Here is a 15718-nt window from a genome sequence, read left to right on the forward strand (position 1 = left end):
CGGGCTTTGGAGTCAGAGGTCATGGGTTTGAACCCCGGCTCGGCCACTTGTCAGCTGTGTGACTTTGGGCGAGTCACTTAACTTCTCAGTGCCTCAGTTACCTCATCTGTAAAATGGGGATTAAGACTGTGAGCCCCACATGGGACAACCTGATTCCCCTGTGTCTACCCCAGCGCTTAGAACAGTGCTCGGCACAAAGTAAGCGCTTAACAAATACCAACAGTATACAAGATAATCAGGTTGGACATAGTCCATATCCTACATTGGGCTCATGGCCTTAATCCCATTTTACAGATGAGGTAACTGAAGCACAGAGAAGTTAAGTGACTTGCCTAAGGTCACACAGCAGACAAGAGGTGGAGCTAGGATTAGAACGCAGGTCCTCTGAATCCCAGGCCCATGCTCTATCCACTGGGTCATGCTGCTTCTCGGGCTGTTTAAAAAATATCATCAAAACACGCTGGCCAGATCCTGCCAAGTTTGTTGATTTTTATTCCCTTGGTAGAAGAGAGGCACGTGAAAAATTAAATGAATTCTTTCAGGCCTCCAGGGGACCACTTAAGTTTTGACCCAGTGTACTACTAATTACCAGGTACAGTTCTGGAATACATTTCTGGAACAATCACTAACTAAACTACTGGTTCCAAGGATGCTTAACTAACAGTGGGATAATAGTTTATTCACCCCACCAGAACTGGTTCAATGCCAACTCCAGAATTCCTATACCACCACCCATTTGGTAAATGAGCATTTTGTAGAGGAGCTGACAGAGGGAGGAGCACAACCAAAACAAATTGCCAGAATTTGGACTCAGAATTCTCTGGACTCACTACGGACTTGAGACCCGAGGCCCTTGCATTCCCCAGAAACCAAAAATAAACTTGTTTGGGGGACTTTTCCACTGGCATTTTCTTCTAAATGTTATGAATTCCTTCAAAATAGTACTCTGGTTACCCTCAGTTAAAAAAAAAAAAAACTGAAAGGCCATCTACAATGCTTTGCAAAACTTCATGCGTAAATACATTTCCATTATTAAATATCTTGGGTGTTGCAACAATTTCAGGAGCTTTGTTAACTTGCCGTTTCAACTTGGAAGTTCTGAGAAGCCATTAATCTAACCAGGAAAGAAGGGTATTTTAAAATGACTGTATTTAACTCATTTTCAATTTTCTTCTCAGGAGGAAAGACAGCTAAAATGTAAATTACATGCACGCGTACACTTCCTCCCATTCATTACCGTGGCTTCAGCCACTCTTGTCTATTTTAACTAGGCTTTTGTAAGCAGTGTCTCACCCTAAACAGCATCATATGGTAGAAACTTTAACAATTTTCCTAGAATTACACAGACTACTTCTGATATTAAATCAGGGTGGGTGGTACAGACACAATGGCTTACCCATTACCAAGTTCATTTTGCTGACTTTTGTCCTTGACTTTTTCTCCTCACACCCTGATGACTTATATTTTCTTGCAAAGAATAATAATTTGTACCTCTGGGAAAGAGCTTCTGAGCTTGCATCAGTGGTTAGGATCTCTTTGCATCCCCGAGAACTTTAGTAACCATTCTTTGGAAACAATCTCATTTGGGGGGGGAGGGGAAATCTGTTCTAACAGCCTGAGCCAAATGTCACAAATTAAATATTACCCAGAACAGGCAGAGTTATGTTTAAATTATTAATGGATAAGAGCTTAGAAAAATTAATGCTTCGCACCAGAAATGGAACAAAACCAAACCAATTGCAATGCTTCAAAATGTGGTTTTCTTCCAACCTCAAGAAGATGTGTGTTTTCCAGGCCATATATGTAAATTTTAGCACTATCATTAGCCTTAAGAGGCATTGAAGAAGCATAGGGATCAGATTTATTAAACATAATAATCAACTCTTAAGGAGTTGTGATTAATTCCTCTAGGAAAGAGGATCCTCATGAAAAGGATCTCTTGACATTTTCTCATCCTAGTAATATGGAAGGGAAGAGAAAGAGGGATACTTGAACTAGGGAAGCAGTGTGGCCTAGTGGATAGAGCATGGGCCTGGGAGTCAGAAGGACCTGGGTTCTAATGCTAGCTCTGTCATTTGCCTGCTGTGTGACCGTGGGCAAATCACTTCACTTCTCTGTTACCTCACCTGTAAAATGGGAGTTGAGGCTGGGACCCATGTGGGACAAGGACTGTGTCCAACCTGATTAGTTTGTATCTACCCCTTTGCTAAGTACAGTGCCTGACACAAAGTAACCTCTCAAATACCATTTACCAAAAAAAAAAAAAAAAACCACCAAAAAACACAACAAAACAAAAAACACAACAAAAAAACTACTGGATTTTTCTCTCTTCCCTTTCTTCCCATTAGACGAATCCTAAGAACAATGCCCATTTCTTCTCCTTCCTGTGTAACTCATCAACTGGGCAACCTGAGAAGCAGTGTGGCTTAGTGGAAAGAGCACGGCTTGGGAGTCGGAAGTCATGGGTTCTAATCCCAGCTCTGCCACTTGTCTGCTGTGTGACCTTGGGCAAGTCAGTTAACTTCTCTGTGCCTCAGTTACCTCATCTGTAAAAATGGGGATTAAAAAATGTGAGCCCCACGTGGGACAATCTGATAACCCTGTACCTTCCCCGGCACTTAGAACAGTGCTCTGCACATAGTAAGCACTTAATACCATAATTATTATCATAGTTAATCATTCAATCAATGTGGGACTTACTGAGAGCCTGTTGCGTGCACAGCACTGAACTAGGAACTCAGAAGAGTAAGTAGAAGACTCTGCCCCTGCCTTCAAGGAGTTTACAATCTAGTACAGTGCTCTGCTCAGAGTGGGCACTCGGGAAATTAATCTGCGCTGCCTGGTGTCCACCATGGGGACCTCGTCCCAACATCTTTCTGTTTCCCACCCCCAAGAGAAGTGGCTTCCTGGCAAAACCACTGTGCACGTCACCCTGAAGCTCCACAGGGCCTCTTTGCTAGCGAACTGACCTACGAGAAGAGAACAAGAAGCTTCTCTCGGGAGTGATCAGGCGTCCTTTTAACGTCAACATCTAATTGACCTTACCCTATACGGTCGACCAAGTCCCAGAGTACGTTAGCGGAGGGGACGAGGGGCGACCCATCGTACAGAACCACCGAAGCTCCCGTGGCAAGTGACGACACTAACCAGTTCCACATCATCCAGCCGATCTGCAAAAGACAAGGCATCCGCGTGAAGAAGGCTTGGCAGGCTCTCTCCATTCACCACCAGCCGTTCTACTTCATCAGGAAGCACCAACCCCAGATGTTCTCCATTTCACCAAGGAGGATCCAATCAGGTGGCAGACAGCTGAAGAGATGAAAGGCAGGACTTGGGTCCCAAATCCTGACTCTGCCTCTTGCCTGCTTTGTGATCTTGGGCAAGTCACAACTCCTCAGTTTCCTCATCTTTGATTGGGGGAGACTATGTATTGAATCCCCATTGTAATCAATTGGATTTTATTGAGTGCTTACTGTGTGCAGAGCACTATTCTAAGCACTTGGGAGAGTATTAATTCTTTTTCTCAATTGTATTTATTGAGCGCTTACTGTGTGCAGAGCACTGTACTAAGTGCTTGGGAGAGTACAATACGACAATAAACAGACACATTCCCTCCCCAGAACGAGCTCACAGTCTAGAATACAATACAACAGAGTTGGTAGACACGTTCCCTGCCCACAACGAGCTTGTGAGCTTGTGTGTCTGACCTGATTATCTTGTATTTATCCCAGCACTTAGCACAGGGCTTGGTACACAATAAGCACTTAAATGATACCCTTATTTATACTCCAAGGATATGATTTTGAAAATCTAAATATTAAATTAGCACCCCAAGTGACCTGCCTAGAGCAGGGGTCTGATTATAAATATGTGCTCCAAGCACTTGCCACAGACTAGCCCAAATTCTTTAAAAATGTGTATTTTCCACATACTTTACACTCCTTCCCTTAAGCACGGTTCATCGTTAGCTAGGCCGAGCTCCATATTACTCTTTAGAACTCTTTATTTCCAATCCCCCTGTGCCACACGAGACAGTCTCATCATTGAAGATTCGGTGCCACAATCAAAACAGACTGGAACCCTGCTGACTCCTTAACCCACACCCATCCATTGCAGGATCTTATGCCCCCAAATCTATGGCCTCCCCCAGGGCTGGATGGCTAGTGCTGGGTGAGTGAGGCAGCAAGAGATTTTTAAACATAGCCCACATAAATGAGCGTGAAACAAACATAATCAGACTACGGCCCAGGGAGAATTTTAGTAGAATGAAAACGCGACCGATGTAGTCATCATCTAGGCCGAGGGACTTGGAAAAATTTTGCAGGCTGAAAGGATGTAATTTTAAAAAACCCCTGCAAGGAAGTTTTCAAATGTATGTGTTGAGTTGGAACCAAAAAGAAAAGGAGTCTGGATTTTGTTTGTAATTTGTTTACTTATTGTTTGGTAACTTTTCCACAATCAAAATCTTCCTGAACTTACAAAGGCAAAGTAGGGAAACTTGAAAATTTTTCAGGGGTGGCTGACATACTTTCCAAATAATAGATGATGCATCGGGGAGTGGGGATACCTTTAAGTTTTCATTTTAATGCATTTTTTTTTAAAGAAATTGAAAATGCAGATTTGTGTTTAAAATAAAGTTAAACCACTAGTGAAGCCATGAGAGGCAAGGTGGACAGTGGAAACAGCATGGGCCAAGAAATCAGAGAACCCGGGTTCTATTCCTGTCCCTGCCAGATATCTTGTGTGACCTTGAGCAAGTCATTTAACTTCTCTGTGCTTCATTTACCTCATGTGTAAAATGGGAATTACATCCTTCCTACTGTGATAGTGAGCCCCATATGGGACAAGGACTGTGTAGAACCTGATTAACTCCTATCTACCTCAGCACTTAGAACAGTGCTTGGTACATAGTCAGCATTTAACAAGTACCATAGTTATTATTATTAACTATTATCCAACTTAAAGCCACTAGACAGAACAGGGAAGCAATTCAAAATAGTCCTATTCTCTTCAACTGGTCCATAAGGTTCCTAGGGAGCAGGAATTATGTTTGTTTCTTTATTTAGTGCCTAGCCCAGTCTTATACACTTCACAAACAGTACGTGATGGTGAGAAAAGAGTCATAAAGACTGAAGTATTCAGAGTGAAAGAATATCGATTCTCAAAGGATTCTGTCCAAATCAATCTTTCAATTTAAGCACTGTACTAAGCGGTTGGGAGAGTACAACAATAGATATGTTCCCTGCTCACAGCGAGCTTACAGTCTAGAAAGGGAGACAGACGTTAATATAAATAAATTACAGATATGAAATGCAGGGAGAGTAACTATCTGTCAGATTTGAGGAGGAAGGACATTCCAGGCCAGAGAGTGGATGTGATCGAGGGGGTTGGTGGCGAGATAGACAAGACTGAGGTACACCGAGCAGGTTAGCATTAGAGAAGAAGTGTGCAGGCTGGGTTGTAGTAGGAGAGTTGCCAAGTGAGGTAAGAAGAGGGAAGGTGATTGAATGCTTTACAGCCAATGGTGTGTGCAGACCCCGGTACTAAGCGCTTGGGCCAGTACTATATAACAGAGTTGGCAGACACATTTCCTGCCCACAATGAGCTTACACATTTTTCTCCTTCATCTCGTTCTTCCCCACTAGGCAAAGTCCATTCTTTCCCCTGTCACATCTTGAGGGAGAGTCACGGAGAACTGAGGGGATGATTTTTGGGCTGCCTGAACTGCTTAATCAAGAAAGTGACTGGGTTGACTTGCAATTCAAATACCAGATCACGTGAATGTTGGCTGATAGTCTGCAGACTCTGAGGTCTTCCCTAAGCCCTCCTCTCCTCTTCTCCCACTCCCTTCTACATCACCCTGGTTTGCTCCCTTTATTCATCCCCCCTCCCAGCCTCACAGCATTTATGTATATATCTGTAATTTGCTTCTTTACTTATATGAATGTCTGTCTCCTAGACTGTAAGACCACTGTGGGCAGGGAGGGTGTCTATATATTGTACTCTCCCAAGCACTTAGAATAGTGCTCCGCCTACTGTAAGCGCTCATTAAATAGATCGACTGACTGACTGACAGGTTGTTTCAATGATGTTCACGAAATCCTAAGTGACTGAGTATGGTTCACAAGTGGACGTAAGCCCGTGGCTGGCGTGTGAGAGACACCCCTAGTGCTTCTCCTGAGAGCCAGTGCCCAGCAGCACATACCCCTGGTATGACACAGGGTCAGCACTTAACAAGAAGTCACAGGTTAATGGAGTCAAACTGGGGAGAGATGGGTTTATGTGAAATCAGGCTGGCGGAAGAGAGACTAGGGTGGGGTAAGATGTAGGGAAAAGCACTTTTGGTGGTGACCCTGGTTTCCTGACCCCAGTGTCTCCATAGGGCTGGCACTGGGGAGGGTGAAAAAGGGACATTCTGAGGGAATTCTGTCAATTACCGGGTATTATGCTGATTGTACACCATCCTAGTATTCTAGATTTCCATGTGCTTAGGGAGGGAGGGAGAAGGGAGGAAGAGGAATAAAGGAGGAAGGAGGAGAAAAGCAACATGGCCTTGTGGAAAGAGGGGCCTGGGAATCAGGGTTCTAATCCTGGCTCTGCCACTTGCCTGGTGGGTGACCTTGAGCAAGTCACTTAACTTCTCTGGGTCTCAGTTTCTTCTTGTGAAAAAGAGGAATTCGATACCTGTTCTCCTTCCTCTGAGACAGGGGCTGTGTCTGACTTATCTTGAATCTACCCCAGCACTTAGTACAGTGCTTGGCACACAGTAAGCACCTAGACTCTACGCTCATTATGGGCAGAGAAGGTGTCTGCTCATTCTGTTGTATTATACTCTCCCAAGCACTTAATACCTTTTCAGGGTCGCACCTGGAGAGTTTCCAGTACTCTACCAGTCTCGACAACGGGAGGGAGAGTCGAGCAGAGGCATACCCATTCCATTCCTAAATTGGGCAGTAGCTACAGACTGGAAGGCAATCTGCCACAAGTCAAAACTCACCTTTGCCGAGAGGCAGCGGCATGGGATAGAGTCTAGGGCAGAGACTCGTTTACTGCACGGAAGAAGGCAACGGTAAACCACTTCTGTATTTTTACCAAGACGACGCTACGGATCCATAAGCGCTTAGTACTGTGCTCTGCACACAGTGAGTGCTCAATAAATACGACTGAGTGAATCCACTATCAGAACAATTGCAGATGGAGGTGGGGCGTTCTGGGCCAGATGTGTCCATGGTGTCGCTATGGGTCAGACACGACTCGCAGCGTAAGATAACAGTGAGCACAAAGTAAGAGTTCAAATACGATTGGTTGATTAACACTATTATGATTATAGTCATTACTAATAAAATTAAATAAATCTGTATCTGTAATTAAGAAGGTTGGGAGTAGAAGGGGGGTGGGAAGTTAATGTTCACTCATTCACCCAACCATATTTACTGTTTGCAGAGCCCTGTACTAAGCGCTTGGGAGAGTACAATACAACGATAAACAGACATATCCCCTTATCAACTGAAACACCAAAATGCTCACTTCTAAAGGTTTGAAAGACTTCTACTCACCGTGGTGTAGTACAGAATGATGTCGCTGCTGACCATGTTGCCATGAAGAATGTGCTCCTTCAGATGCTGAATTAGGGTTCCCTGCAACGGGAAAAGAGAAGTTTACCGAAAGGACACGAGGGTCAAGCCAGCTGAGCAGGTATTGGCACTCAAGCCGATCTAAATCCCACTCCCATGGTTTATCCAATCTCGATCGAGAGGACTGCTGGGGCCCAGCCCCGGAACGCAGGCAAGAGGCTAGATCTCCCAGATTCCACTGGCCATCCACTTCGGGATTCACCAGAGTCAAGGAAACCCATTAAGGCAAGCATCGGCCCTTGGTCCACTATGGTGATGACGCTCGGAGCTTGACCACTTCAGAAGGAGCCCTGAAGCATCGCCTGAAACCAGGCCCCGCCCCATGACCGGCAGCTGGGAGCCAGCCGCCGCCAACGGAAGGAGTTGGGACGCCCCTCCACCTCAGAGGGGTCTCCGGGACCAATCGGAAAGCACGATTTACACACCGCAGTGAGCCGATCAAGCTGATGACAACACTACCGATTAGCTCAAAGACCACATTTAGACTGCTCCATTTAGACTAGTTTCTGGAAGCTAAGGTAGAGGGAAGAGACGGAAGGAAAGTCAGCACTGTGGCGATACTTAAATTCTCAAGAAGGGGGCTGGAAGAGAAGAGAGCACTGCCCACCCAACCCAGATCAGAGGGAGGAGGGAAAAATAGTGAAGGCAAGGCTCCTCTGAACAATCTCCACCTCCCAGATGCCAGGTGAATGCACTTCTCTGCTCACCTGACTCTTTTTCTCTCTCCTCCCTCCCTCAGTTAGGAAAATGCTTAAGCTAGCCACGCCGGATATCTGAGATTGAAGGCTCCACATCCTCCATTTTGGGGGGTTTTTAAATTATGGCATTTATTAAGCACTTACCGGGTGCTGCGCTAAGCAGTGGGGTAGCTACGAGCTTATCAGTTAGAAAGAGTCCATGTCCCACATGGAGCTCACAGGCTTAATCACAGTTAGGGTTCTGTGTGGTTTTACAGTGAAATGCCACTGACTTGGTCACAGCTCCCTTAAAATACCACCACTCTCAGGAAAGTTGGTAGAATGAGGCCTGTCTTAGGTAGGCACCCCATACTTGCAAGCTGTTGCCTGTCAGGAGGGTCAACCTGGTGTGTGAAAATCGTTTCTGAGGCATGTGATTGGCCACTTGTTGAGAGGACTTGAGGGCTTAGTGGAAAGAGCCCGGGCTTGGGAGTCAGAGGTCATGGGTTCTAATCTCGGCTCCGCCGCTGGTCAGCTTTGTGACTTTGGGCAAGTCACTTTTCTGGGCCTCAGTTACCTCATCTGTAACATGGGCTGTGAACCCCATGTGGGACAACCTGATGACCTTGTATCTACCCCAGTGTTTAGAACAGTACTTGGCACATAGTAAGTGCTTAGCAAATACCAAAATTATTATTATTATTGTTAAAGACCAAACCAGAGGAAATGGGTTTGTTACCACAAGAAAAAGTTTGGCTAGGCAGAATTTCTTTACTGGGAGGATGGTAAAACATTAAAACAACAATGAATGCAGCACGGTAGAGCAGGGGCCCGGGAGTCAAAAAGACCTGGGTTCTAATTTCGGCTCTGCCACTTGTCTGCTGTGCGACATTGGGCAGGTCACTTAGTTTCTCTGTGGCTCAGTTACCTCATCTGTTAAAAAAAATGGGAATTAAGACTATGAGCCCCATGTGAGACATGAACTGTTTCCAACCTGATAAGGTTTGTAGCTACTCCACTGCTCAGTACACTACCTGGCACATAGTGCTTAATGAACGCCATAATTAAAAAAAAATAAAACACAGAGGATATGGAGCCTTCAATCTCAATCTTCAATCTTTCTGGTGTGGCTAGCTTAGACATTTTCCAAGTGAACTCTTCCAGACTTTTCCAGATCTAGGATTCTAGGATTTTAAGTCTGGTGTGCAGGATATATATATATATATATAGATATATATATCTCTCTCTCTATATATATATATAGTCCTCATTCATTCATTCAATTGTATTTGAGCACTTACTATGTGCAGAGCACTGTACTAAGTGCTTGGTATGTACAATTCGGCAACAGAGACGATTCCTGCCCAACAACAGGCTCCCGGTTTAAAAGAGGGAGACAGACAGCAACACAAAACCAAATATGTGGATTAAAATAAATGGTTCCCAGTTTGCACTTCTTAAAATCTTTCCTTGAAGACTGACACCTGTGGACGGAGCTGGAGACATGGTACATTTGGTAAAGGATTCTGGTGACCAATTTAAAGTTGGCTCCAGTAAGACAAACAGGTTGTTAAATGGGGTTAGATTTAAGCAGACAGTCTTGGGTGATGCACTGTCATATCTCCAGAAAGAAAAAATGTGCAAGCTTTGCAAGCTTTCCGGTGCCAGAGCTACCAATGGGCCTCACGCGGTGCCTGCCAAAGAGCCAGACAGAAATAAAAATTAGACATAAAAATCTAAAATGGGGGGGGGGGGGAAGGAAACTCAATGAAAACAGCATATGCTTTGGAAGCAAATATTAAACAAAGTCATGAGCTAATGTGATTCCCATCACAGCCAAGGACGCAGCCAGCAATGCGATGCCGGATCACGTCAGTGTCGCGGCTCTGATGTGTGGCCCAATGCTGCCACCTAGCTAGTCATTTACTGGGCTACCGGCGGTGTCGGATGGCTCCTGCCGAAAACGTTTTCCTTCTGAGTCCCTTGCCTCAACTGCTTTGGAAGACTCCAAACCTTGGGCTTGGACTGGCATTATGGTCAAAGTATGTGCCTGTGTTTCCCGGGAGAAAGCCCTACATGGTCGGGGCTAGACCAGGAGGAGCAGCGAGGTCCAGTGGAAAAAGCACAGGCCTGATAGTCAGAGGACCTGACTTCTAGTCTCGACTCTGCTACTTGTCTGCTGGGTGATCTTGGGCAAGTCACTTCACTCCTCTAAGCCTCAGTTCCCTCGTCTGCAATGTGGGGATTCAATACCTGGTTTCCCTCTTTCTTAGACTGTGAGCCCAATGTGGGACCTGATTATTTTGTATCTATCCCAGAGCTCAGCAGAGTGCTCGGCACATAGCAAGTGCTTAATAAATACCACACTTATTATTAGTAATAGTTGTATTATTATCTGTCACCAAGTGCCGTCGAATCGTTTCCGATTCACAGTGACTTCACGGACACGCTTTCTCCAGAACGTCCTATCTTCGCCATCTGTAGTCGTTCTTGTATTTGTATCCAGAGAATTTGAAGTTTGAACCTACCAGAATGTAACTCCTACCTGCTCTAGAGTGCTCCGGAGATATAACAAAAGAGCAATCCAAAAACCAGTCTACAGTTAAAACACAAGACCGGGGGAACCTAACTGACTTTAATGATCTTTTGCCCCTCGTAGATTCTCTCAGAATTCCCTATGTGAGCTGGGGAATGAACAATGATCTTGGAGAGCAGGTCTAAGAGACAGATAATCAGGAGCAGCAAACTCCCAGAACGTAACTGCAGAGAGAAAGAGAAAGGGTGACTGCCTAGCAGTCAGGTCTCAGTGTGCTCTGGGATGTGGGGAGCTCGATCAATCAATGGTATTTATTGAGCACTTAAGTGCACAGCAGCTGTACTAAGCACTTGGCAGAGAATAACATAACAGAGTCGGTAGGTGAAGGGGAAGACAAAATCAATGGGACAAATGGGGGTGTACATTCATTCATTGATTCAATCGCATTTATTGAGTGCTTATTGTGTGCAAAGCACTATACTAAGCGCTTAACCACCGTTCTATTCATCTTCTTCAGAAGAGAATCGATCAATCGATCAGTGGTTTTTATTGAGTACTTGCTGTACTAAGCCTTTGGGAGCTACATTACAGATGCTCAGTGAGTGGGCCTGGGGAAGGAGGAAGGAGAAAAATGTCCCGGAATTCCATCTTGGTTCAGCTCTCCCAGCAGCTCTACAGTCACCAGAGACAAGCCCCAGCTACAGTTACCCAATGCCTGACTAGCTGCAAGAGGCTTCTCAAATCTGATCAAAATTGTCACAGCTTCGATAAGTGCTTTAGCATCAACAACAGTGCCTGCCAGAAAGAACTTTCTCACTTGCAGAACAGGAAAAAAGGCAAACGTCTTGGCTAAAACAATTCCTTTCAGATTCTACAATGGAGCCAACCAAACCAGCAACGGTATCTAACTCAAGCAGCCTAAAATGCTATCCAAGGACCACCTCGAGCCATACAGCCATTTACAGATACTACAACAACAAAAACCAACAACCCCAAGCATCCACTGAGCCCAGCCATCTCCTGGAGAAATCTCCTCATTAAAAAGGAACATATTGGAACAATTCTTTCTAAAGGACTTAGCCATTTTCCTCTCAGACTGACTTGCCCATCCCTTTCAAAGTTGGGAAAGTTTTGCTCAGAGTCAGACATGATTAGAACATTTTTTAGCCGTGTCTTTTCTCCTAATTACACAGCCAGTCTATGGCACGCACTTAATACAAAGGCTTAGGAGCAGCCTGGAAGCCAAGGAAAAGAGTCAAAGCGAGCTAAGGAGCTACTGGCTTTTGAGGGAGGCAAAAAAAAAAAATTGAAAATAATGCCATGTTCTCTCTCGAATGGCACTACAAGCTGGAAAAAGCCCTTCAGAATGGAACTTGGCTTCTAATGCAGAGAGCTTCCCATGTCATTTCAAATCGAAGATGCTCGCTTCTCTTTAAAATATTGATAGCGCCAAATGAACACCTCTCCATTGGGCTTGGGTAGGAAGCTGAGTTTTCTGGAACTTCTACTTTAAATTAAACTACCCAAGTAAAAAAAGCGGAGACAGTGGAAAGAAAGGGGAGGGAGGGCTCCCCAGCCCTAGAGAGCTGCCCTCTGGTATTTTCTGGGACATTGGGGATCTCAGGGAAGAAGCGAGTTTTCAAATTAACCCAAACACCACAGGAATTTGAGCAGTTCGGCCAAAGGGCTGCTTTCCCACTACTTCCGGGTCTGGCTAAGGAATGATGTTTCGAAGAACAAATCGGCTAGCCGACAACCAGGGAAAGCAGGGTGTCAATAGGAAATAGGAAAGACTCATATTCACTGGAGCACCGAGTCCTTTAGGGTCACAGTGGAGGTCATTTTCTTCACAATCAAAAGAATTTCCTTATCCATTAGCAAACGTGAACCAAGGTGGTCTAGGAAATCCACCAAGCAGGTTGTCTTTAACACATTCAGATTGTTGTGGGGAAGGGAGTTAATTCATTCTCTCTTAAAAAGTCCTGGCTTAATGTTAGTGCTATTTCCCCAGGAATAAACACGGTTTTAGCATGTCTTATCCCAACACCTCCAAACTGTGATGCCACAGGAGGCTTTCAGGTGTAAGGTAATTTTCCCAACACTTTCACTGCTCAGAAAATGCCAATAGGCTGGAAGAGCTTAGGTAAATTCATGGCTGATAGCATTTGATGGGATATAAAGAAGACAAGTTAGTACGATTACTAGAGGGCACAAGAAGGATTTAAATAAATGAATAGATGATAGGGCCACATCATAATGGGTTGTAAGAGAGAAAAACTGAGAGATGATAGAAGGCACATCTCTAACCAAGACACTTGAAGTGTCCTTCGATGCCAGAGACAAAATATTAGAGAAGCAGCATGGTTCAGTGGAAAGAGCCCAGGCTTGGGAGTCAGAAGTCATGCGTTCGAATCGCGGCTCAGCCGCTTGTCAGCTGTGTGACTGTGGGCAAGTCACTTAACTTCTCTGTGCCTCAGTTACCTCATCTGTAAATTGGGGATTGTGAGCCTCACGTGGGACAACCTAATTACCCTGCATCTACCCCAGCGCTTAGAACAGTGCTCTGCACATAGTAAGTGCTTAACAAATACCAACATTATTATATTAGGCAGGTGAGCAAATGATCTGAGCCAATATCACAATGGTTATGTTTTCCCTTTTCCATTTGCAGGGGGGAAAATTCAACACGGTGTCACCAGAACAGAGGAGGCCTTCGATGGGGTTTCACCGCTTCCAGTCTGTGGTATACCACCACCTGTGTCAAAGTCTGTCCACATTCTCTTTCTCCCCTGAGGATTCTGTCAGAGGAAGGAAATGTATACACAGACTTTTGCATAAGTGATGAGGGTGCCCTGGAACAAAAAAGACACTGGCAAGCTAATAATATTTGTTAAGCACTTATTATGTGCCAAGCACTTGTACTAAGAGCTGGGACAGATACCAGAAAATCAGGTTGGACACAGTACCTGTCCCACCTGGGGCTCACAATCTTACACCCCATTTTACAGATGAGGTAACTGAGGCACAGATAAGCAAAGTGACTTGATCAAGGTAACACAGCAGACGAGAGGCAGAGCTGAGATTAGAACCCACGTCCTTCTGATTCCCAGGCTGGTGCTCTATCCACTAGGCCACGCTGCTTCTCTATTCCTTAATTCTGTAGATGGTCCCATTCCTGGGGCCAAAAAGCAACTGTAGGAGCTCTATAGGTTAAAAGATTGTAAGATCCTTGAAGGTAAGGATTGTGTCTACTAACTCTATTGTACTGAACACCCCCAAGCCCTTAGCATACCGCCCCACACACAGTAAGAGCCCAGTGAATACCATTGATTGACTGAATGTTTTAGAAAGCAGAACGCTGGTCTTTCCAAACAGAGTAAGAATGGAATCAAAGAAGAAACAAGCTTTGTGATCCTGTACTAATTCCCATCCGGGGACCCTGAAACCATTCAATCCTCAACCCCCTCTTATAAATTCCAGGTTGGTCAGTGAGGTTTTTGCATGTCTATGGAGGAAGTCTTCAAACTACTGTATTTTCTCCAAGTGCTTAGTACAGTGCATCACTCAAATACCATCACCACCACTATGGGGGCTAACGGCAACACCATCTACAGAGCGGAGGACCTACCCCAGCCGAATGGACCATGCATTTGGGAGCTCCCGTTGTGCCCGACGAAAACATAATGAACAGAGGGTGGCTGAATGGCAGTTGCTCAAACTCCAGCTGGGGGGCTTGGTCTCCTTTTCCAGTCATAAGGAAGTCTTCTAAAAAAACACTGTATTCACAGACACATACAAAAAAAAATTCTCTTTTACAAACTGCATTAAACAGATTTAGAAATCCCTTCTCATTTCATAAACTCTAGTGAACCCAATTATTCTATTTCCTCTTCACCCTGCCCCACTCTGCTTTCCAGAGGAAATGAATAAGTTGGAAGCTGTAAAAAAGAAAAAATAATGAGTCAGGGTGGATGTCTTATGAGGGGACACTGCTTTGGAGACTCCTTGATTAGGGCCTTAAAATATCAATTGTACATGTGGAAAACATTTTCACAAAGTTTTACTATTTGACCATTTTGAGGTCTTTTAAAGCAGCAAGAAGGGGGAGGATGGGATACGATCTACAAAAAGCCCAGTGAAGAGAGGAAAGCCGGCCAACATGACATCAGACAGGTCTTCAGGATCAAAGGCCTCACTGCTGTAGATATGAGGAATGTCATACTGCAGGCTTTCAGGGAATTTCTTTCAGTTGTCTTGTAGCACATCAAAAAGTGACCTAGAGCCACAAGCACATGAGGGATGAAATTTTGATATATCTGGTTCAGACATTTGGTCTATATAGTCAGGCTGTCTTGAGAGGGACTGTTTTCTAGCTTGAGATCCCGAGAGAGTTTTAATCCCCTTTCCCCGTTGGAACAATGCCCAACTGCTTTGTTTTGACAAATGGAGCTTTTTCCTTCGCGTTGCAAAAGAAAAAAGTAAATTAGGCTTGAAGCCACTTAACGAGATGCTTTAAAATAGAAGCATGAATGTCTACCTACCCAGGTGTACGTATACACACACACACACACACATATATATTGTATTCCCTCCTACTGGGGGCTACCTGCACACATCAGTCTGCTCTGAAACTCCAGAGGTTCAAAAGGGCATCTAAAAGAACCAAACGCCATGCCATAAATAAGAAAAACAAACTGCCTCTAAAAATGTCTCAAATTATTCACTGCTGAATTTTACCGCCAATGGAAACCCAGTCTGTACTCTTACCTTCTATTCAAAGCCCTTTTATATAAAGCGCCTCATCTAATAGAATACTGCGTATCAAGCAAGGCATTTTGTTTTCAAATGACCTATAAATCAAACTAAATAGC

At 44.6% G+C, this 15718-nt stretch overlaps 1 protein-coding gene and 1 non-coding gene across 2 annotated transcripts in view; one reads left to right on the top strand and one right to left on the bottom strand.

Annotated features, from left to right (window-relative positions):
* The window catches only part of AACS (acetoacetyl-CoA synthetase), a 91039-nt gene that overhangs the window by 28656 nt on the left and 46665 nt on the right, over positions 1–15718 (bottom strand). The window contains exons 8-10 of the mRNA XM_029058055.2: positions 14476–14623; positions 7557–7637; positions 3046–3170 (exon numbers count right to left, since the gene is read on the bottom strand). Of these exons, the coding sequence (XP_028913888.1) occupies positions 3046–3170; positions 7557–7637; positions 14476–14623 (354 nt within the window). The remainder of the gene's footprint in view (positions 1–3045; positions 3171–7556; positions 7638–14475; positions 14624–15718) is intronic.
* On the top strand, positions 6850–6987 carry LOC114809341. The gene has a single exon (XR_003757128.1). It is a non-coding gene; the product is annotated as a small nucleolar RNA SNORA7 (small nucleolar RNA).

Source organism: Ornithorhynchus anatinus, chromosome 2 (genome assembly GCF_004115215.2).
Source record: "Ornithorhynchus anatinus isolate Pmale09 chromosome 2, mOrnAna1.pri.v4, whole genome shotgun sequence".
NCBI classification, from domain to species: domain Eukaryota; kingdom Metazoa; phylum Chordata; class Mammalia; order Monotremata; family Ornithorhynchidae; genus Ornithorhynchus; species Ornithorhynchus anatinus.